At 51.7% G+C, this 23,013-nt stretch overlaps 1 protein-coding gene across 4 annotated transcripts in view; it reads right to left on the bottom strand.

Annotated features, from left to right (window-relative positions):
* Positions 1–22,525, bottom strand: part of NOL4L (nucleolar protein 4 like) — a 46,391-nt gene extending 23,866 nt beyond the window's left edge. The window contains exons 1-3 of one of the 4 annotated variants that reach the window (XM_053958508.1): positions 21,927–22,525; positions 18,251–18,362; positions 13,603–13,712 (exon numbers count right to left, since the gene is read on the bottom strand). In XM_053958508.1, the coding sequence (XP_053814483.1) occupies positions 13,603–13,712; positions 18,251–18,362; positions 21,927–21,998 (294 nt within the window). In that variant the 5' untranslated portion in view covers positions 21,999–22,525. Of the gene's footprint in view, positions 1–2,922; positions 3,076–3,394; positions 3,469–13,602; positions 13,713–18,250; positions 18,363–18,533; positions 18,548–21,926 lie in introns of those variants that run through there. The other 3 variants (XM_053958509.1, XM_053958511.1, XM_053958510.1) reach the window with 3 other exon arrangements.
* Between the last annotated feature and the right edge of the window lie 488 nt (positions 22,526–23,013).

Raw genomic sequence — 23,013 nt, 5'->3', positions numbered from 1 at the left:
CCTCACTGCTTGTAGGGACACCAGAGGCCACCAGCAAACTCCTGCCTCAGCACACCCCTCGGAGACCAAAGGCTGAACACTGTGACCTCCAAGTGCTGCCCATGAACTGCTGGCACTGCCTCCTCATACCAGGGACAATCCCAGGGACAGGAGGCCCCAGCAGGAGCATCCAGAGCACCGGCTGCCCAGCCACAGCCAGGAGCAGAGAGACAGCAGCACAGCACAGAACAAACCCAGCCTCAAAGCACAGGACACCAGAGCACGATCAAAACTTCTGGCTAGGTGAGAGCTCTGAATCTCCCTGGATGCCAGTAACCTGGCTGAAGGCTGAGCCTTGCAGTGGGCTCCCCATCCAGCCAAACAAGGAAGCATTTCTCAACAGCAGCAACAGCCACGACTCGGAGCAATACGGTAAATGTAATCTACCCTTCCACCCTCTTTTGGCTTGCAAGTCAGGCAGCTCATTCTTTTTCCTCTCTGGGTTCTCAGGAGAATTCCCTCTGCTAATTTCTTCTTTCCTGTAAACAAACTTCAAATGAAACTTTCATTAGAAAACAGAATGCAATCCATTACCAGTGCCTGTCTCAGGACCTGCTGCCTTTTCCCCAGTTCCACACCACTTGTGGCACAGATGGAAGTGCCAGTGGCGCCCCAAGCAGCCAGCCCAGAGCCAAACCCTGAACCTCAGCGCTGCTGCTGCCGCCCTCCTCCTTCCTGCCTTTCCCAGCTCTCCAGAGAGATCTCCTCACCCCGCAGTAAAGTCCCATCGCTTTGTTTCCAATGTTCAAGGGACTGAGCGATCAAGGGTCAGGCAGCAGAGCTCCTCTCTGCAAGGGGAAGTCAGATCCTGCTGCTGCACTCACAGGGCACACCCAAACATTGGAGCAGGGTTCCCAGCACCACTCAGGGTTTGGAAAACAAAATCCTTGCTTCTCTCCTTATCTACAGTCCAACATTCACAGCTGCTCTACAGACATTCACAGCCAATATTTTCTACCCAGCAGAAGCAGACACTCACATGTGCAGGGCTCACACTCCACATTTCTGTCCCACTTTCCATTCAAGATCTTCAAGCACTGTGCCTGCAAGTGTCCGCTGAGCTTCCCAACTTCTCTGCGAGTTAGAAAACTACTACTTATATTATAAAGCTGGAAACCCCGGGTAGTGACAGCCACCCTGGCTGGTCCAAGAACACAGTGAGTTGCTGGCAGATCCAGGAACCTAATCAAGCCCCCTGGACTGCAAGGTTGTAATTGCTAGACAATGTTTCTTCACCAAAGCTCTTCCTCCTGGAGAACAACCTCCCACACCAAGGGCTGGAGCAGGGCAGGGGGGGAAGCTACTCTTATAACCTCGTAAATATATGCAACACTATCGGTAACCTGCTTATTTTACAGCCAGGCTCAGTTTCTCGGGGACCGCCTTCCAATCTCTCTCCAGTCATTTACATGCTGTGCCTCACGTTTAATATTCCAAGCTCCGAGTCTCAGGACGGTTTATTTTGTCTCTTTAAGTCCTTTTATTTTAAAGCATGTCCTTTCACGCCACAGCCTACTATCCCGATGGGATTTCCTTCCGCGGAGCAGGAACCGAGGCTGTGTGCCGTGCAACCTCCCCGGCACACAGCCACGCTCAGCTTCCCACCAGAACCAGCCGTGTTTTTAGAATCAACAAAAGGCAACGCGTGACTACCAGCCCCCAGAGATGCTCCACTGCCACGCCGGTGCCGTGCACGACCTGCCCGGCACAGGCAGCCCCCAGACCTGCCAAACCTGGCCAGGGCAGAGCTCCTTGCGCCGTGACCCCCGGCAGCGGCGCGCAGGGACGAGCTCTCAGGAAGGCAGCCTCATCTCCGTCTCAGCCACTGTTTAAACCCAGCCCTCTGAGCATGCCAAGAAGGTATTGAACCAGATTTGACCCTAACTTAACCAGTTCCGCGCAGAGAAAGGCTTACTAATGGAAGATAAAACACTCCGGGTCAAAGATTGGTACTGCAGCCACAAATACTGTGGTGGACATCGCTTCAAAGACCCGAGAAGCCTCACAGCACACGGGTGTACGCGGGCTGTGGCGGTGGTGAGCTGTGACTGCGCTGCCTACTCGTGTGTACAATTCCCACACCAAAGGGAACATCCCCGGCGCTCTTTGTCAGGTCACTTACGTCCTTATTTACCGCGATTGCTGCCGATTTCTACGGGACCCGGCAAAACCCAAGTAATTTCCCAGTTCCCGAAAATGGGCAAAACAGCTAATTTTAACGGCAAACGGCAAATGGAAGAGGAAGGGAAGCTCATCCCCTTCGCCCCCTCCCCCTTCTCTAAGAGCTCTTCTGGGAACCCCCCGAGCATTCCCAAAGCCCAGAGACGCGGGGAGCTGCCAGGGCCCCGCAGCCCCTTCCCGGAGCCGCTGCCCCGTTCCTGCTGTTCAGCGGGGAGGTGCTGAACGCGGGGCAGGGGGGACCGGGCTGCACGATTCCCACCACCACCCCGGAGCCCCGCACCTGCCTCCCCCGCACCTGAACTTGCTCACAGGCGTTTGCTTTTCCATGCGAAGTGGGGACGGTGACTGATACCGCGCGGTGTGAAAGGGCACTTTGCTCTTCCCCCAGCACCGGGAAGCGAGTGTCGGGGGGGGGGGGGGACGGACGCGGTTTTGGAGGCGGTGGCCAAGAGGAGCAGCGCTGTGGGCTGAGCGGCCTGGGGTCCCCCTGTCCCCACCCTCCCCGACGGCCACGGGACCCCGGTGGGACGCGGTTCCCACGCGTGTGTCCCCGCAGCAGCGAGGTACGAGGCGCCGGGCGAGAGTCCCCGTCCCCGTCCTACCCCCGCCCGCAGGTAAATAGATACACCCGCGACGGAGCCCTGCCCGCGCGTGTGCGGGGCTCAGCGTGCGGCGAGGATTGACACGTAAGTAGGGCTTTACCTCCAGGGAGGCGGCTATTTCCAGCACAATCCCCTCCCGGGGTCGGGGCTGGTGGTGATGGCGGCGCGGGGCCGGTGCCCGGGGATGGTTGGGGCCGGTGCTCGGGGATGGCCGGGGACGGAGCGCTCCCGCCGACGCCTCCTCCCACTTTCTTCGGCGCTTTTGTGCTCTTCCGGGCGCGGGGGAGCCGCGCCGGGCGCGGGGAAGGACGCGCCGCCCTCCCCCCCCCGCCGCCGGGCAGCCGGGCGGGCGACCCGCAACTTCCCGGGGCCGCGGGGCGGCCGCTCCCCCCGGAGTTGGGGCCGGGCCCCGCGGCCACCGCCCCCCCCCGCCCCGCCCCGCCCCGCCCGCCGGTGGCCCCCCCCCCTTCTCCCCAGCCCCGCAGCGCCGCGGCCGCGTGGAGCCCCCGCGCATCTCCCCCCGCCCGCCGCCCCGGGGCCGGTACCGGAGCCCCCCGCGGGCGGGCGCCTACCTGGAGCGGAGCCCGGGGCCTGCCGGCCTGCGCCAGCCCGGCGGCGCGGCGGGGAGCGCGGGGCGGAGGGACGGAGGGACGGAGGGAGGGGGCCCGGGCTGGCGGCGCTCCGGAGAGGCTGACAGCCAGCTGCTGCCCGGGGAGAGGGGCCGGCGCTGCGGAGCGCGTCACTCCCGGCTCCCGGGGGGGGGGGGGGGGGGGGCCGGGGAGGCGGAGGGGGGCGAGCGGGGCCCGGCCGCGGGCGGAGGGGGCGGGGGAGGCGGGGGAAGGGGAGCGGGGCCGCGGGGGGCGGGCGCACCGGGCCGGGCGCGGCGGGGGGCGCGGAGCCGCGCCTGGAAGAGCACATTGTGGAGGGCCGGGAGGGCCCTTCCCCGGGAGGAGACAATGTCCAGGGCCGGGAGCCTGCTGGAGAGCGCGAGAATGCGCGGCCGGGGCACGGTTCGGATCGACCAGGAGGGCCGCTACCCGCCCGGGCATCATCCGCTCCGCACGGCTCGGGGGGCTGCAGGCGATCCGAGGACCCTCTGCTCGGCACAGCACCGGGGGCTGCCGGCCGTCACGGCCCGGCCCGGGGACCCTCTGCCCGCCCGGCTCGGTGCGGCCCCGGGAGCTCCGTCCCCGGGTCCGCCCGTGCGCGGGTTTAAGTGCGGAGCCCCTGCAGCGAGCCCCGGGCGCGGTGGGTCCCGCAGCCCCTTCCCCGCGCGGTGGGTGCCGCGGTGCCGAATCCTTTTGTTCCCGAGGATTCTCCCTCGCTCCGCGGGAGCAAAAGGACCCCGCGCTGCCGGCAGCACCATCACCCACCGCCGCAGCCTCCGAACGCTGGAGCAGGGCTGTTGGGAAAACAGCGGCTTGCCCAGCAGATCTCTGAGCAGGGCACCGGCTGCCAGATCCCCGGGATGATGGGGATGCTGCGGCCCAGGTCTGGCAGGGCAGCGCTGGGGGTCCCGGCATCCCCCAGGCTGGTACACGCTGCCAGGCTGGGCTCCGAGGGCAGTGGGTCAATGACCTCTATCTCAGTTTGGGATCACCACGATGGGCTGGTGATCCCCACCACAGTGATGGGTGCCAGCATTGCAGCATCCCCCTCCCAGCCCACCTCATGTTTCACGATTTAATGGTTACAAAGGAAATGGTTTATGAAATAAACCAAGTGTAGCAGTTCAGTGTTGAGCCTACAATAGGCTGGTACCAGAAACGGTGCCAGAGCCAGGATGGAACTGCCAGGTTTGGGTTTATGGCTTGTTAGTGAGGATGTCCAATTATGATGTTATCTATTCCAGCGTTAACCACCTCACTGCCAGCGAAGAGGCAAGGGAAGAGGGTGCCTCAGGAAGATGTGAGGCCAGAGGTGAAAATGGGCATCACTCACTACTACATTTCCATCTCCTCCACCCTGGTCCCTCAGCCAGAGGCTGAAATGCAAGCACGGAAACCCTGGGGGCTTTCCTCATGAGGCGGATGGCTGAGAGGCCAGAGGGCTGTGAGCCCCCAGCCACAGGGACTTCTCTGCACTCCCAGCTCCATGGCTGCTGCTCCTCCCTGAAGCTAAAATAAAATCCTGACCATTTAAGGTGAACAGGAGCCTTGCCGAGAACCTCAGCAGAGCGGGCTTTAACCCCTTCCCATTGCTGGGCTTTGTTTACTCCTTGCACTTCCTTTGGCTTCAAGCTAGACCGGCTTAAAGCCATTTGAAAGAGCACATCCCCTGGGACTGAAGTGCCTGTCCCTCCATTTGGTGAGCTTGCAGAGGACACAAAACTAGCCAGGATGCGAGTTTGAAGCACAGTCACTGTTCCGTGCTGCCTCACCATGTGGACACTCTTATTTTATACTAAGTGCCTTTGTGTGGGTTAGCTTAATCCACTTTGGAAATGGATTAACCTAAATTTCACATCGGCAAACTTAGCGTGGAACAGCCGGGTCCACGCAGGGAGTGAGGGAGGAAGAGGCATTCAGCAAGAGCTGCTGGGCAGGAGCTGTTCCCCGCGCAGGAGAGGGGTCCTGACCCCAAGGGGGGTCACCGCCGTTACAAGTGGGGTCACGAGCCCGACAGAAATGCAATTGTTTGTGCCAGCGCACGGGGTCACGAGGCTGGCAGAAGTGGGGCTCACCAGCGGAAGAGGGGCTGCCTCCAGAAACAGCCAGGGAGGCTCTGGGAAACAGCCCACCAAGCGCCTTTCTAGTGGGTATTTTTCGGATTCAAATTGTCTAGGGGGAAATAACTGGCAATTAGATATAGAATTGGTAATAATAATTTATCGAGTTGTCAGGAATGGGGTAAGTGCCTTATGAGATTACACATTAAAAAAAATGCACACCATAACAAACCAGTGCTGCTGTTACTATATCATATATATAATATACATCAAATATATTATTTATAAGTCGCTTCCTTCCTTCTCTCTTCACAATGTGTTCATTACTTCTGGTACCTGCCAGCCCTCTCACATGGACACAGATCTGCCCATGCAGAGAGCTTGGGGCTCCCTGTCTGACTGTGTTGGTCCAGCAGGGTCCTGCTGGATGCCACCAGAGCCGAGCTGCAGGTCCTGGGAAGAGCCATGTCCCAGCTGTGACAGCACCCACACCACAGAGCCTGCCTGAGCACCAGGCAGTGATGCTTCCAAGGGCATCGCTAACAACGACCTGACCTCATCTGTTGTCATTTCCTAAGGCAAGGCTCCACAAGAATGCCAGGACTGCTGTCAAACCCAGGAATACACGACATTTAAGGCGCTGCAGGAGCTTAATTGAATGGTTGTGCTATGGATTGTGGGCACAGGGATCTAGTGGTGGGAGCAGGGACTGCAGGCTCTGGCCATCACGCCAGAGGAGTCACTGACTCATGGACGACCTTGTGCGAGTCACTTGATGTTCTTGTGCCTCTGAAAAGTAGGTTAAATAACAAACGGGACCTCCTGCATTGGGTCCTCCGTGACCATCAAACCCTGCTGAGGAATAAGCAGTGAAATCCGATTCTCTCAGGGGCGAGGCCAGGAAGGAAATGGGCAGGAGGGACTGAAGGAGGGCATGGTATGAGGGGCAGACACAGCTTTTATCCACACAGTACCTTATCTGCCATCCAGAGCAGAGTCAGGGAAAAAACGGAAAGTAAAGATTTGGGAAACTTCATTATAGACCAGGTTCCTTGTGGGCTAAGGACTGTATTCGCACTTCATCCTGATCACTCCTTCCTTAGAATCAGCAGTAGTTAGCATCTGGAATGGGCATGAATAAAAGGGGTTTTCTCCTCCCAGGAGCCAAGACCAAGAGAAGGAAAGGAAATACAGCTCTGTACTTCACAGGGTACACCAGTCACTGCCAAATACAGGAGCAGGAAAGGAGTTGTTTCTGTGGATAGAATTTTCTTCTGGAGTACAGGGAATGGATGTTTGAAGGGACAGGTCCCTGGCAGTCAAATATTCCCTAACATTCCTTTCCACTGCCCAAACCCACAGCCCCAGTAGCGATGTCTGCACTGCTCTATACAGTGAGGACAACCCTCACAGCTTATCTCTTGGTCCCCCAAATCATACACAGAACCCCCACTAAACCCATTTTTGGCCATTCTCAAGTATTCCACACGATTCACAATCCATCCTTGTGAGTAAAACTGACTCCTCAGCTCCTTCTGTGCACACACAACTCCTGGTGTGGGTGTGAGGGGTGTGTGCAAGCAGACAAGGTGCAAACCTGCCCACGCAGGTTGAACAGCAGCAGAAACAAAAGCAAGCACACAATTCAAGGTTAAAAAGCTGAACCACACAGCTGCATCTTCTGTAATAACGGAAATCATTAATAACAGTTTGCACTCTCAAAGTAGTTGCCATCCAAGCTCTTGAAGAGCTTTATTAGTGAGCAAGACCTCAGAAGTCTCTCTAAGGTATTATCCCCTTTTTAAAGGGAGAAGGCAATTAAGAAACAGCCATTTGTGTGACTTGATCAAAGTCAGTGTACAGCACATCAGCACCTGAGCTTTGAGATGATGCAGAACAGCCCACCATGCACAGCTTTCCACAGGAACAGGACAGATCCAACCGGATCCATGAGACCACTCCATGGACGTTGCAATAGCGTTTTCCTCACTCTGAGGTTGACATCTTTACTTTTTCCCCTGGAAATATTTCCCAGCCCCACTTTACAGGCCCTGAACCAAAACCTTGTTTCCAGTTCTGCTGGGAACAGCTGCCTTTGATGCTGGTTAGCACACAAGGAACTGGGCAGCAGCTCTCCATGCCAAACAGGGAATGTACTGGGACAAATGAGGAATTAAAGAGAGGTAGTGTGGCTTCTGGCCCTGCTTATTCAGTATTCCCAGACACAAGCTCATGCAGCATGGCTGCAGCAGGCTTCTGATACCAGATAATAGCCACCAGGATAGGTGTGTGTGGTGGAGAGTAATCAGTCCCAATTTCATTTCCTATGGATGGAGCTGCATGACAACCATAGCCCCACCAAGAGCCAGAGAAACTTCTAAATATCCCCCAGCCACTTCTCCAGGACCTTATCTGAGCTGCACAACACCATAGGGAAGTAAAGAGAGAGTGGGGAAGGGACCACCGGTGCATGAGAACAGACTGGAGCTGTCACATGGAGCAACTAAATACACCTGAGCACTTCAGGGGGGTGAATTGTCCCCAGCACCACTAGAAACGGGCAATGCCACCTCCTTTCTTATAGAAAACAGCATGATTAGCCCCAAAACAGCAAAGAGTCAGAGCCTTGGCATCACTTCTCACTGGAAGACAAGAGCTACAGTGGCAGGACTGACCCCAGCCAGCCCACGTCGGTCTCACACTGTTTGCTCGCAGCACACGTCATACTGAACAAACACAGAGCTCACCTGGAGCACTGGGAAAAGTACTGACAGATCCACACAGCGGGAAATAAAAGCTGCCGAGTTTTTACTAGCTGGGAATGCCAGAGTTAATTCCCAGTAAAAAAAAATGAGCTGCCCTTCACTGAAAGCCACCCATTCACACCAGGCTAAATGGATCGGTCATCTGACCTCCTGCATCTCATGAGCCTTTAGGCCAAGGATGAAAGTTTTATTAAAGCATCTTTGCCAGTAAAGAACACTGGTGTGACAGCTGGACCTGGCTTTGCCTGGACTAACTCTGTCGTTAAGAGCAGATCCGAAGTTTCCCAGGCAAAGCCGGCTCCCGGCGGCAGAAGCTCTGTCCCCACTAGAGGGCTGCGCAGCCGAGCCCGCCGAGCAGCGAGCAAATCTGTTCCTAACTCGGTGTCTCCCTGTGCCTACGGCCGGTGGTCCCTTCTGTGCCTAAGGGTGCGTTTAGGGAACTTCTCTAGTGCTCAAAAATTAACTTAAAAGTCAGCAGCAGGAAACAAAGATCTTCCCAAAATACACAAAGCCTCTTGAATGAGAGCTATCTAGAGCTCAAGTCAAGTTGATCTAGAGATGTTTAACACCCTCTTTAATGGACTGGGAAGTACCTTATCATCCTCATGTGATGCAAACGCATCATCCCACTTCCTTTCAAGTACTGCCTGTTTCTGCCTTCCTCACCTCTGTGAACACACACAGCGGTTCTTCAGGATACTTTCATGAAACACTCAGCTAAATCCAGGTCCAGGGCTTGTCCAGCAGCTGCCAGCTCTGCCAAATTTGCTCCTGGTCTCTGGACTGTGTAGAATGAGATGTCTGCAATTCTCACTACTGAACTTCCAGACTGAAAGTAAAAACCTAGTGTGCCATCCTCTGCGGCTGCAGGCTCCCCTCCCTGCCTTCTGCACCCCCAGGACTGGCTGGAGATGGCTCCAAAGCAGAAGGAAGCGAGTGAGCTGCCAGGGGAAGATGCATCTTATTTGCCCTCAGAGCCTCTGAGACTCTGAAGTGAGCAAGCACAGTAATGGGTAGGCCAGAGAAAAAAGGAGGAGGAATTCACATTGCCAACCAGCCTCTGGCCATGAGGCTCTGTGAGCTCTCAAATCCTGCAGAGGCTTGATCCTCACCAGCACCAGACAAGACCAACTCCATGCACATCGGTGGGATTTAAGCCCCTGCACCCCCCTTCCAGGATTATCCAGCTATCTGAGCTAAAACATTGTTTTAAACAGTGTTCTGAAAACCACCTCACATCCACGCACCGTCACACACTCCAGGCTTACAGGGAAATTACTGGATGGATGGGATGTGTGATGGTGTAGGACAAGGCTCTGTCCCTCTCAAACACAAGTCAGTGCAGCAAAGCCATAGCAACAAGGAAAACACTCTTCTTATTTCCCATCCAAGAGCAGCTCCTGCCATTCACTGATTGCGTGACCTTCTGCCAGCAGCCACTGAAGCAATCTTTGAAAACGTTTCTGTATCATTTAAACCTGGTTATTCGGCCCTGGACTGTTCCTGCCAAGGTACCAGCAACAACTCTGGAGCAGAGAGAGAGAGCCTGGCATTTCAGTGCTGGATTTGTCCTCTTAAAATCTTTCTATTCTTCCTGTCACCAGTGGAAACCCTGCCCAACAGCAGCATAAAAAATAAATCCAAGGCTGAGGTTGAGTAACACAGAAAAGACTGTCTGAAAAATGGCTGCAATAGAATAACTAATCATTTAAAAATGCTAATATTTAGTATTTGAAAATGAGGTGGAAGGATCATTATAGATAAATATCAAATATCTTCTATTCATTCCTTTTTGCTGCTAGATTGGGAAGGTCAGGAGTTCAGAGATGTTTTAATGCCTTGGAAGATACCATGAAATGGGGCTCTTTGGAAAGGGTAAGGGGCCTGATTTTTCACATATGTAAGAACTGGTAAAAAAAATGCGGAAAAGGGAAGATTCCCACCCCAGAAGAGCCTGCATGTCCTATTGAACCCAGTATAAGCAACATGGGCCTCTGCTGTTTTCCACTGTCCCAGAACAGATGTTCTGACTCAAAAAAATATATAGAAATATATTCTGTGGGAACTTTTCATTTTGTGAGCAATCATGTAAAAAGCTTCTCTTCTGGCATTTTTTGTCCCTAAGCAGAGATAAAATGCTTTCTTTAAGGTTCTTCTGCCTGTGCTTCCTTCTGGAGACACTGGTGCCCTAATACTGATGTGCTTAGCAGCACTAATAGATTACACTTACATGTACTGTTTTTTTTTTCTCTCTGAATAATGAAGTTAAAAGGCCACTTTGGCATAAATTCACTCATTGTTACCCCAAGTGAAGTGAGTTTCTCCTGGTGCTGCTGCATACAAATAATTGCTTTTGGCCAAAGCCAAGGGAAACATGAGTCCATTGCTTAATTTATTTCTATTAACACAATCAAATGTTAGTGAGAGGAAGGCAGCAAAGTGGCACAATGGCAGCGCTCAGCGAGAGCAGCCTGGATATGCTGGTAGATAAAACCCTTGCAGGGGATATCTGCGTAGAGCAAATTTTAAAAGCAGGTTGCATTTTCTGCCTGTTTTGCATTTGCATAGAAGTCAGAATTATTTCTACTGTCTTTAGAGGGCTCTTTCAGTTGGCAAACACCTGGAACTTCAAAAGCTGCAACACCTGAACTGTGCAACCCTAACCCTGGGAAAGGGACAGCAGCAGCCAGTGTCACACAGCCCCTGTTCCACGGACCATGCTCCACACAGACTGCCAGGTTCCTCCAGGAAAAAGGAATGGCACTGTTTTCTTTCCAGTGCAAAGTATGAAGAATAAAATTAGCACGAGAATGCTTGTGGAGGGATCTGACCCCTCTTATTTGCATTATTACACACATTATCTTCAGGTAGCCTCAGCATTAGCAGCTCTAGGTCCAGCCACAGCTGCCTCAGGAGTGTGGCACTTGTTTTCATTCAAGTAACACCAGGGGAGGTTTAGGTTGAATCAGGAAAAATTCCTTCACCAAAGGGGTTGTCCAGCCCTGGAACAGGCTGCCCACCATCCCTGGAGGGATTTAAGCCATGTCAATGTGGCACTTGGGGACATGGTTTAGTGGTGGGCTTGGCAGTACTGGGGGAATGGTTGGACTCAATGATCCTGAAGATCTTTTCAACCTAAACAATTCTATTAATTCCCCAGGGGAAGCCAGGGAATGTCCCATGTCAGAAGGGACTGCACTCAAATCCTGCTGGATTTTCCCCAGCAGGTCCAACCATCTGAATCCTCTCCAGACTTTTGTCATGATGGAAAATTTCAATGTTTCAGAAGTCTGAGCAATAGGACTGATCCTTTTTTTACTTTGCTCTCAGGAATCAGTTTCAGTAACATAGTGAACAGCAATTTTTACTTCTTCCAAACAGGTTTTTCCCTTGGCTGCTACGGCTTGAAAAGCTTTGAAAGCTGCGCTGCAGTGTAACGACAGGAGCACAGGAGAAGGAAAACTTTAGAGGCAGGGAATAACATCAAATCATTTGATTTATGATCTAAACCAACAACTGCTGGTTGCCTCAGCTGGTCCCTTTTTGTTCCCGCATGACATACGCTTCTATTCCAATCTCTGCAAGCTTCAGGAGTATTCATGTTAGCAGCACGTTATATCGATCTAGTGACAGTTCCAGTGCAAACTGCTGCACCAAAATTCAGGGTATGAACTCTAAATTACCAACCAGAGTTCTCAAAACAAGCATCCCTAAGCAGGCAGCTCAAAAACTCAAGATCCACTACTGAAGCCTCCCAGCTTCTGGGTGGTTTGCTATCCTGGGAGTAAGATCAAACTGCAAGGTCAGTTTGCTACCTGTATAAACTGGATACAGGAGTTTAATGAAGCTTTGTAGCACACTTCCCTTAAGCAGCTTCAGAGCCAAGAGGAACTGGTTGAAAATGCATAAATGGCTACAAGTCAAACCACTCGGTCCTCTGTATGCAGCAAACTTAACTTGAAGCAACCACTTCAAATGCTGAAAAGCACAGCCAGCTTTCATGGCCCTGAGTCCTTGGCCTTGGTGAAGAAAAGGATTGCAGGGTCTGCCACACCAATACCACTCTGCCAGGAGGTGCACCAAGACCCAGCAAACAGTGCACGACCCAAAGGTGGTTGGAACATGTTGGCCTATTTATCCAGAAGTGGTTCCAAATAGCAATGAGGTGGCACAAAGGGGTACATCCATCCACTCCATGTGCACAGCCCAGTTCAGCCCAGTCCAGTTCAGCTCAGCTGCCCCTCAAATTGTCCACAGTTCTACTGCCTGACCCATCATGAGCACAAAACCTGGCACATCAGCCTTTAACCTTTCAAAACCTGAAACAAATCCTGAAAGTCACTCAAGTGTCAAAAAAGTGCAAAGGAAAAAGCTCTGAGATGCAGGAGTGCTTCCCACCAGATGCCATTTTGGCCTCCAGTAACAAGGTTTCACAACAGAAGTGATGGAGGAGCTCGGTATCCCTCCAGCAAACCCACACTTGGCACTTTACACCCTGGCAGTGATGCTCTAACCCACATCCCTTTAGGAAGCTGCTGGATAAAAGCCCCCATCGGGTGCTCAGGCTCCCAGCAATGTTTTCCACCACAGCACCATGCAAACGCTGTCACATCTTGCCACTGGCAGCAATGTGTGAAATCAAGTTCAGGTTTCAGTGTGCTGGAAAGAAATTCCAGCACTGGCTTCCAGTGCAGATTGTGGGGAGCAAGTAAAACATACTTTTCTTTTTATAGACTGTTTCCATGGTGCACAGAGGTTCCCATAGCTAATTCTGCAGCTGCAGAACTTCAGAAAATTGCACAGCCTGGGTATAATCCTGTGGCAGGGTGCCCCATACATCCCCAAAGCAAAATCCAGTGGCTTAACACTGTCACCAAACAACAGAGCCGTGTCCCACTTTGACGTGGGAGCAGAGCGGCTGCTGCTGAACCCCCTCAAGTTGCTGAGCAGTTTAAGAGAGCCCCAGAGCAACCAAAGCCAGGTCTGGGCTTCAGACCCCATCTGCTAAAGCTCCCAGACATCAGTGGGAGATAAACAAATTACTACTTGCCATATATATTTTTAAAACAATTTCTTAGAAGTGTCATATGTCTAAAGAACAAGCAGACTGTTACAAGCAATAACTTAATCAATCCCATCTCTGCCTCTCTCTGCTGGCACAACTCTGAAGCAGCTCAGCTTCCAGGAGATCCAGGATACACTGCCTACCAACTTCCTGTGCTTGGTCAGAGCCTGACCAGCTCAGACAAACCAGCCATTCCCAAAAACATCCTCCTGGAACCAAAGTGTCCCTCCCCATTGCTCCGTTCAGCCCCTCGGCACAGGCAGATCCTGGCGCATCACTCACCTGCTCCTGGGAATTCATCACCCGCAGCTTCATCTGCTTCAGGTAGGTTGAGGTGAGGGGCATGTTGTAGTCAATGATCCCAGAAACCAAGGAGGAAGGTGGCTCACTCTCTGAAGAACAGAGGAAAAGCTTTATTTAGATGAGGGACCTGCAGGTATGTTCTTGTAACTCAGGAGTATTTAGGAGAACTTCAAATCCCTGGCAAAAGCCACCCGCTGAGAGAAGGTTCCTCTAAGAACATGACCCCACCAAGAACATAATTACAGAACAGATGTTGTCTTGGGAAAAAAAATAAAGAAAAAAAAAAAGCATTGCTGTAATCTGTGAAAAAAATGACACATAATGTGTAATTTTTCAGTGTCCCCCAAATTTGAGAAAGAAATCGAGTCTTGCTGAAGCCTCAGAAGTGCTTCCATGCACATGGGATTTATGCAGGGGGTGTTGAACAAGGATCTATTTGCAGCTTGCTTCAGCATTGCGAAGTCTTGCCAATTTTGCTGGGATTCCCTCAGGTAGGAGTTAACATTAAGGCAACGTATTAAGTATCTCTATCTGGTGATGAAGATTATTTTTAACATCCTCATTAAAACACAAACTTAATTTTAGAGATCTTTAATTTAAATTGTTCCTGTTGATTCCTCTGGCTGTATCACATTGAGCTCTAGAGATGGCTCCAGGTTTGGATGCTCCTGCAAATCACTCTCTCTGGCCGGGTCGAGTCCACAAAGTAAATTCTCAGTGATTTCTCTGAATTCTCAAAGATTTTTTTGCTCTGCCACCACCACTACAGATCCTGCAGGACACAGAGCATGGAGGCTGCTGGAATGGTCTGTTGTAACACTGAATTTGCAGGCTCACACAGTGGGTTTGTCCAGGAGAAAAGCTGCCATTGTCCACAGGGCCGATGGCTACAAGCAAGATTTCTTTGCCCTCAGCACAGGCAGATGCAAGTCTGGAGAATTAATCCAGCCTTCCAGCACATGCTGAAGAGATGTGTGGTACCCGCTGGACAGGGACCTTAAGCAGCAATGGGGAAAGAAAGATTCCCAGTAGCTGAAGGTGAACTTATGGTGGGAGGTTTCCATTCCTGGTTCTGCATCTCCCTGGCTGGCTTGCATTTTCTGGGGTCACTGGTTTCACAGGCATGTGTGACAGAGCCCCTTGAAAAAGAGCCTTCACAAAATGTTTTACAGCACCTCAGAAAAGCCATCAACCCAATCCTAATGGGCCTGCTTCTCAGAAATGCTGAGTATAAAAAAATCCTGTTGGAACTCAGCAGACCTGAAGATGCTCCACACCTCTGGAAACACATCTATCATGCCTGATTAAGGAATTACCTGACCCCAAAACTGCCTGTAATTGACTTAAACATCACAAAGGTCTCTGCAAATCTTCTCTATCAAGACATTGACTGGGTCCATGGAAATACAATGCTTTTTTCTCAGGTTCATCTAGTCCATTCCTGGGCAGATAGAGCATTCCTGCCTGTGGGTGCAGGGAAGGGTGGCTAGCGCCACTCAAGCCATCCATTTGCCCAAATATGAACGTCCAAAGCTTTTAGGAACCTTGTAAACTGACTCCTCCATCTTTTCTCATGGCAGTATGTCAGCAGTTTCTGTCACGCTTTGACCTACAGATTAGGAGCACTTATATGTCTCTATAACACCCAAAGTAAACCTTTATTGTGCTGTGCACAGATGCTGTGCTGTGATGAAAAGATGCTAAAATCCCAGTGCAAGGGGAGCTTTTCACAGGAACAAAACCTGCCACCTTCCCCAGCTGGCTGAGTCCCTAAGAGTTTGGGAAAGCATTTGCTAAGAGTAACACGGATCGAGCTGCTCTCTGCTGAAGCACAGGCACGGATGAGGTGAGTGCTTGGGATCTCTGAGGATGATAAGTTGCTCTCCTGCCATTCCCCACTCCACTGCTCAGCACTGCAGAGATGAATGAAGCTGAACAGGAGCAGCTCAGCAACTTCAGATGGGGAGGAAGAGGGAGGTAAGTGATCTTTTAGTGCTTGGATTCTGCCTGAAACCATTCTGATGTAAATTTGGAACAATCCCATTAGAGGCCACAAATTTAATGTGAATTTGTGCAACTGCACCACATAAGGGTTTGAGCCTAAGAAACCAAACCCTTTTTTTTTTTTTTCCTTTTTCTAAGTTATCTGGGAAAGAAAGAAAACCTTTGTTTTAAAAGGCCTGGGGGCTCCACAGGAACAATCCTCACACCCTATGTCACAAGAGGAAGCTCCTGGAATCCTTTAGCTCATTTTTCAGTTATCTCTATCACATGCCCCACATCCTGGACACACAGATGCAACAGGCAGAAATGGTTTTGATCCTAGTTCCACATTTTTATCACTCCACAATAATTACTCCTAATTTAATAACACTGTAAAGAGATCCCAGTGAAGTCCAGTGACGTTCAAACTTTCCCACAAGCAAGACAATTTGCTTTTATGAATGATGTGGGTGCCCTGCAGGGTTTGATGTCAGATATGTTTAATTAGGGATTTCTGTGATCACAAATTAAATGTGTTCAGATTTCTTTCAAAGACAAGAGAAGTAGAAAGAGATGGGAATGGCTCAAATTTTGTCATCTTACTGAGTTAAATTTTACCTGTATGTGCCTCTATGTGTGTATGCAAGTGCATACACCTCAGTAATTCTTCTATGACCCCAGTGGTTTTTTTAGGTGATTCACTCCTGATAAATTCCTGAATACGTGTTAGTGAAATCAGACACCCTTCCACAGGAAAAGTAACCTTATCTAATCTACTTAATGCATTTTCACATGTACTTAGTCACTATTTAGGTGCTATTCAGGCAGAGAAGCACTTCTGTCCTTTCATTCAGGGTGGGTAAGGCTTTTTACCTGTGGGATCCTTTGTATTCCTGATTTATTTATTTTTAAGAGAACTGCTAAGGGGAGAAGCTTTATGAAAATAATCAATAACTGATATTAATATAGAAATTTGTTCAGGACAGATGGATGTCAGCCTTGATCATGTTTCCCACAGCTAGGACCACAGTGGGAGGGATATCCAGAACCAGGTGTTCCCTGAGCTGCCTCTGAACTGGGATGGGTGTGTGTTGCTGGGAAAGGCACAGGAGATGCAGGATGGTGGGAGGGTGGAAGCCCCTGAAGGAAGACCAGGTTGGACAGGGCTTTGAGGAACCTGATTTAATGGAATGTGTCCCTGCCCTTGGCAAGGGGTTGGGATGAGATTGACATTAAGGCTCCTTCCAAACCTAACCAGGCTGTGAATCTGTGAAGGGACAACAACCCTTTTTATCAGCTGCCTCCTGAAAAGGGATCCCAAGCTCTGGAACTGGCAGCTCAGCTACTGCCAGGCATTTCGGAAGATGTCCTGGTGTGGGTGAAGCCAACAAGTGACATCCCTGTTGGCCTGGCTCATGCCATCACCCTTCTGTTCATGAGCTGGCTGCTGCTCAGAACGTCATCCGTGATGGACGCGGTGCAATCCGTGTGAAGGTCAGGTTTGCTCCCAGCAAGGCCAAAGGCCAAAATTTTCTGGATGTAATTGGAAAGAGGGATCAGTCCCTTAGCTGGCAGAGTGGGAAGTGGTGTGGTAATGGAGCTTCAACTAATAGACTTCACATGGAGCTATTTGGGAGAGTTTTTGACAGTTTTTAAAAAATCTAAAGAGTGCAAAACATTTCAGCCACTACCTTTTGCTAGATGGCACATAATCCACTTACACAAAACCTCTGGGATGTCCATAGCTCTGCTCCCAGCAGTAACAGTTGGCAATCAGCATTTAATACTAGACATTCTCTATTGTTGCACCTTTTGTTCCTTAAATTCTGCTTCCCCTCCTGATAAGAGCTGCCAAATGAGCCACTTTCCCTTGCCACTTTTGAAACAGACCAACTCCCTGCACTTTGCTTAGGTTTTTTTTTAAAAGAAGCAACTTTAATGGCTGAAATCAACATCACTTTGCACTTGCTTTGCACTTGATCATGAAAACAAGTTTGTAATTCAGAAAACAACCACACAAACATTTAACCAGCTGCTCTGGAAGAGAACCTGGTCCCATCTTCTTCCCACTCCTGCTCTCTCTTAGACCTAAGAAGCTACAGATTGGATCTGTCCACAAAAGAACTATAACGAGTCAACCACCTCAGTGGCCACACTAACTGTGTGTGTACACAGGCACAGTGTAAATGTGATTGCCAAAACACTTGCCATTATCTAACTCAGGATCATGTGCTTATCTATTAAGTGTAAATTGCTTCTTTATCAGAAACTTCAGCTATTCAGACATATTGTATTGTCTTTCAATACAAAATTAGCAGTTCCAGGGAAAAACCTGAGGTTATTTTTTTAAGACATTGAGGTTTCCACCCTCACATGGTGGGTGATTGCAGCCATATCTGTGATATTTCTGACCCATGTTTTGGGCGGCACTGGGGAAGCTCGGAAAGAAAGCCAGGCTGCTTCTGCTCCCTAAGCTGTAAGAAGCAGGTTTAAGCAATTCCTTCAGCTTGGCTTAGGCAAGGTTAGGCAAACCCTTAGGTGACGATGTATCTCCTGGGCAGGACAGTATCTGGCAGCTCTCGGTGGCACTGTGCTGCTGCAAAATGCAGAGTCAGCTCTGCTGGCAGAAGTCACTCGCCTTTACCTTTGGGCTCCAGGCCATTGGAGTTGAAATGCATCCTCTTCTGGCATTCAGTGCAACTCATCAGGAACCTGGTCACAGCTTCTCTCGGGAGGAAAGCATAGGTCTCTGCAATCTGAGGAAACAATAGAGAGCTGTAAGTCCTGGGAGAGGGAGAACGGGGTGGAGAGTGCAGGACCACGGGCACAACTCGTAGCCACACGCTGTCGCCTCCAGCCCTAAATTCCTCCCACTTTGGGAGGGTAACTGGTGTGCCAGAGAGGCACCAAGACACAAATGAACAGACCTTTGGTAAACCTCCATACCTATGCCTTCTCAGAAACTCCTTCCCATTCCCTCTGGAAGTCTGGGAAGAGCAAAGGTATGAATGTGTAAGAATCAAATGTGAAAGTAAGGCCTCGTCAGCTCTGTTTGCATTGTTAATTACCATCACATCACTAACCTGAAGAATCCATTAATCTTTTGTAAGGGCAGGTCACTTTTTCCCACAATGACAATCAATTACTGTTAATAATACTTTGCACTTCTGTGACATATTTTATCTAGGGAATTGAAAACATTTTCCCAAACAGTAATGAATTAAGTCTCCTGAACCTTTGTGGGATATATATTTTACAGATGAGGAAAAGCTAAGGATAAATATTTTGAAACTTGAATGCTTGAAGTTAAACACTAGATCCAGACCTAAGCACCCACAGAAGGAGTCTGGTAATCCCTGTTATTGAAATTAATTCCTGCCAGCAGTAATTTTATGGTATTTCTAAAGATCAAGACTAGGTTATTTGGAGAAGGAATGAGTCAATTTTAATGTGGACAAAGTTCTTTAAGGCCATAAAAGACCATCAAATCTTGGAGTCTGACCTGTGTAGCATAAGTCACGAAACTTCACCCACGTTGTCCCGCAGCCCAGTGGCCTGTGGTTTGCCTAAAACATCATCCAGGAAGCCATCTGGTCTTAATTGGAAGGCATTAAAAGGTGGAGAGCCCACCTCTTACTTTGGGCTGGCTCCTATGGTTAATCACCCATCCTGTTTGGTCTAAGTGACTTGTGAGCACTGTGGTTCCCAAACCAGGGGCCGTGACCCCCACAGGGGTCACAGCACTTACAAGTGGGGTCATAAAGCAGACAGAAATTCAATTGTTTGTGCCAGTCCTCGGGGCTGTGAGCCCGGCAGAAGTGGGGCTCAGGACGGGAAGTGGGGCTGCAATCAGACACCTCGTGGGTGAGGGCTGGTGATGAGGCTGAGCTGGGAGGACGGCCCAGGATGTCCTGATCCCCCTCCTCTGGCCGGTGGGCATTGTCCTCCTGCCTGACATAGTTAGCAAATAATTCCGAAATTCTAAAAGTCCACATTAAATACAAATATACCTAAATTCCACTCATTTTTCTACCCGAGGGGGTGCTGTTCTAGAAGCGAAGCAGCGGGGCAGGGGCAGAGGCTTTGCTGGATCATGGCTAAGGCAGCGCCGTGCCCGGCTCTGCGGTGGGAGGGAGCCGCATCCATCTCCACTGCGCGGCAGCAGAGCCCGGGCTTTCACACGCACAGAATGCCAGATGGGTGGAAAGTTCAGGCGGGGACCTTGTCCCAGCGCTCAAATGGAGGCTGCACTGCCTGGTCCTCATGGGATTCTCCTCCTATTTAGCTGAAGCCCCAGCGAGCTCTGTTGTGGCCGAGCCGATGCCAGCTCAGTCTTTGCCTCGGTGCGATTTTATTGATGCATGAGCACAAGGGATTCCCGCAGAAACGCTGAAATGAGGGGCCTGGAAATTGCTGGTGGCAGCCGTGGTGGGGTGTCGCAGGCAGGGAACTGTCCCCGCCTGCTGCCTGCCGGGCTCAGCCACCTCCCTGCCTCTTTGGCTCCAGCAAGCCCACAGTCTCTGCTGCAAATGTTCGGCTAATTTTAGTGATACAGTTGTTATTTCTCAGCTGATTTGATGCTCTGCAGAGCAGACAGCTTCCTTGATGAGTTATCTCCCATCCAAACTCCCTTTCTGATTGCCTCCCTCCGGAGGTCATGGACAAGGGCAAACTCTCCAGTGTCTCTAATCAGAAGTGGTGGGGAAAGGGAGCAGGGAGAAGGAGGCAGGGGACCCTGGAGCCTCCCAACTGGCCACACAGCAGCGTCCCTTTGTGCACCCGTGCCAGGCGTGGCGTGTGCTCTGCACCATTTCACCTTCCAGCTCAGGCTACAAAGGCGCTCTGGGCAGCAAGGGCAGGAGTGAGGGCAGGAGCAGGGCTGGGCAGCCCAGCCAGCAGCGTCCTGCCAGGTCAGGAGGGGATACACGCTGCTAATGTGATGATCTCAGCTCAAGAGGGAGATGAGGGGTGGAGCGTGAAGCTCTCTGACTGCTGTGAGCAGGCCTGGGAAAACAGACGGATCCAGCCTGCTCCCCTGGGGCTGTGCAGGGCACAGATTAGTCCTCCAGAGAGATGAATTGAAGGAATTAGGGAAGGGTCGGAGTGGTCTGCTGGGGAAATGAGCAGAAAGTTTTTGAATTGTGGTCATGCTGCTGGGGCTGCCCCCCCCTGGACCATAGAAAGGTCAGTGCATGTCCCAGCCCCCAGCCCCACGTTCTGCCGCAGGGACAGGACTGGAGTGCTCAGGGCACTCAGAGCTCATGCCATGAGCTCTGTGTGCAGAGCCCTGCTCCCTGGGGACTCCCACCACATGTGGGAGGCTGCAGGGCACTGGGCTGCCTCAACAGCACTGCCAGCACCACAGTGTGGATGGAGCAGGGACACGGGCAGGACAGACTCCAACCCTGTGCTGACTCTGGCAGCACACTGAGCTGTGCAGAACCTCAGGCATCATCACGGAGATGAGGGCAGTCTGCAAAGACCTCTCTGTGACATTGTATACACCAGAGAGATGAGCTGCCAGCAAGCCACTTCTGTCTCTAAGCGACCTGGTCCTTAGGGCTGTGGGATTCAAGGGAGTAGCTTGGTTCTGGACAGTAAATTCAGCTCTTCTTGTAAAAGGAGAGCCCAAACATTTGCATCGAAGGGCTGTGCAGAGTCAGGAGAAACAGCAAGCTCCCTGGAGAAGCACACTTCAAGCTAAATTATTCCTGACCTAACTAGAGTGGTGTTTCAGGGTGGATAGAGCTGATTCTTGGCATCCATAGAACCAAGGAACCAAGACAAGCCTTAGCTTGGTGCCTGCCTCCATTTTGTAACTGAGGAAACCCAGGATGGGTAGGAGAGGAGGGAAAGGCCACGGCCATGCCCCAGCCCCCCTGTCTGGCTGCTCCTGACCTTCAAGGCCCACACGAGACATTTCCCTCTGGCTGAGGGAGACATGGAGGCAGATGACCGAGAGCAAGCAAGTGACTGGACAAGCATTCTCTCATCCATCACTAATACGGAGGATTTCTCTTCCTTTTCCCTTCAGACATGCACAGTGTCTTTGTATGATTCCCCTGCTCTCTCCTCTCCCGGCAGCCGCGCTGTGCTGCCGCTGCAGCCCGGATTCCCATCCCCGAGCACAGCTGCTCTGCCTTTAAACCCCTCCTTCCTCACGCCTCCCCGCACAGGCACACTGGGCTCTGCCTCGCCTCTGCCTCCCGCCAGTGGCTCTGCTTCTACCTGCCCTGTCGTCCCCATTCCCGAGGGACTGTCCCTCCCGCAGCCCCTCCGCTCCAGTGCCCGCCCTGCCCGGGGCACGGGGGGACTCTCACCGCTCGGTAGGTTTTCTTCTGCCCGGCATGTTTGGGTGCTTTGCCCGGCTCCGACGAGCTTTCCACATGCATCGAGTAGATGATGTCAAAGAAATCTTCCACCACAGCCACGCGTTTGAGAGAGATGCCCTCGGGCTCCGACAGTCCATCTGCCCCCTACAACAGTGCAGGCAAGTTGAGTTAGTGTCAGCGATGGGTGACAGGGGTGACGAGATCGGCCCGGGGCTAATGTGGTTGGAGGGGGCAGAGTGGCTGTGCTCCTGCCTCGGGCTGCCTTGGGCACGGGGGATGTGGGGGATAAATTAAACATCGCTTCAGGGAGGATCCTGCTGTAGCCAGGGCAGTGGCGGCTGCTGCTGTCGTGCTGCTAAAGCTGGCAATGAAATTGGGCCAGGAATAAAAACAAGGGAAGAGTCCAGAGTGGAGTCACAACTGATCAAGAAATTCAATTTCTGTAATGTGGGATGGTTTTGCTAGGCGGGGAACAGGCGGGGGAAGCTCTTTAGACCTGCACATGGTGTTAAACCATCCTGGGAAGCCCTGAGATGTGAGGTACTCTTGCTGGCTGCAGTCCCTGTGGACATGGATCAGCCAGCAGGACAAGGTTTCACTGTGATGCCAGGATACAGCCCCTAAAGGAAGGAGCCAGCATCCCCTCCTTCCCTGCACTGACCTTTCCAAGGCTCCCTCCCTCTCACAGACGCAGAGCAGCTGAGCGCTGGCAGCAGCAGCACAGCTCTTTGTGTGTTCGGATGTGCTGGAGAGCAGGAGGCAGTAATTCTGCCACACGACAGTGGTGACAGACTGATGGGAGTGGGAAGTGTGGGGAGCAGTGCTCCTCCGAGCTGACTGGCACCAACGGTGTCAGCTCACACTGGCAGGGTATGCCGTGGGAAGGGGAGGCAGCCTCTGGGACCCAGCAGCTGCTATCAGCACTTGGCACAAAGCACCAGGGCAGGAAGGGCTAGTGGGAGGTGGTCAGTGGCTACTGTAATGGCAGGGGAGACCGAGAAAAGGCCAGACTTTGGGAGGCCATTTAGCTTGCTCCTTGAAAAAATGCCATTTTTGCATAGACAAAAAAAAATTA

This window comes from Vidua chalybeata, chromosome 17 (genome assembly GCF_026979565.1).
Source record: "Vidua chalybeata isolate OUT-0048 chromosome 17, bVidCha1 merged haplotype, whole genome shotgun sequence".
In the NCBI taxonomy this organism is placed as follows: Eukaryota; Metazoa; Chordata; class Aves; order Passeriformes; family Viduidae; genus Vidua; species Vidua chalybeata.
This window is presented reverse-complemented; position numbering and strand designations above follow the sequence as displayed.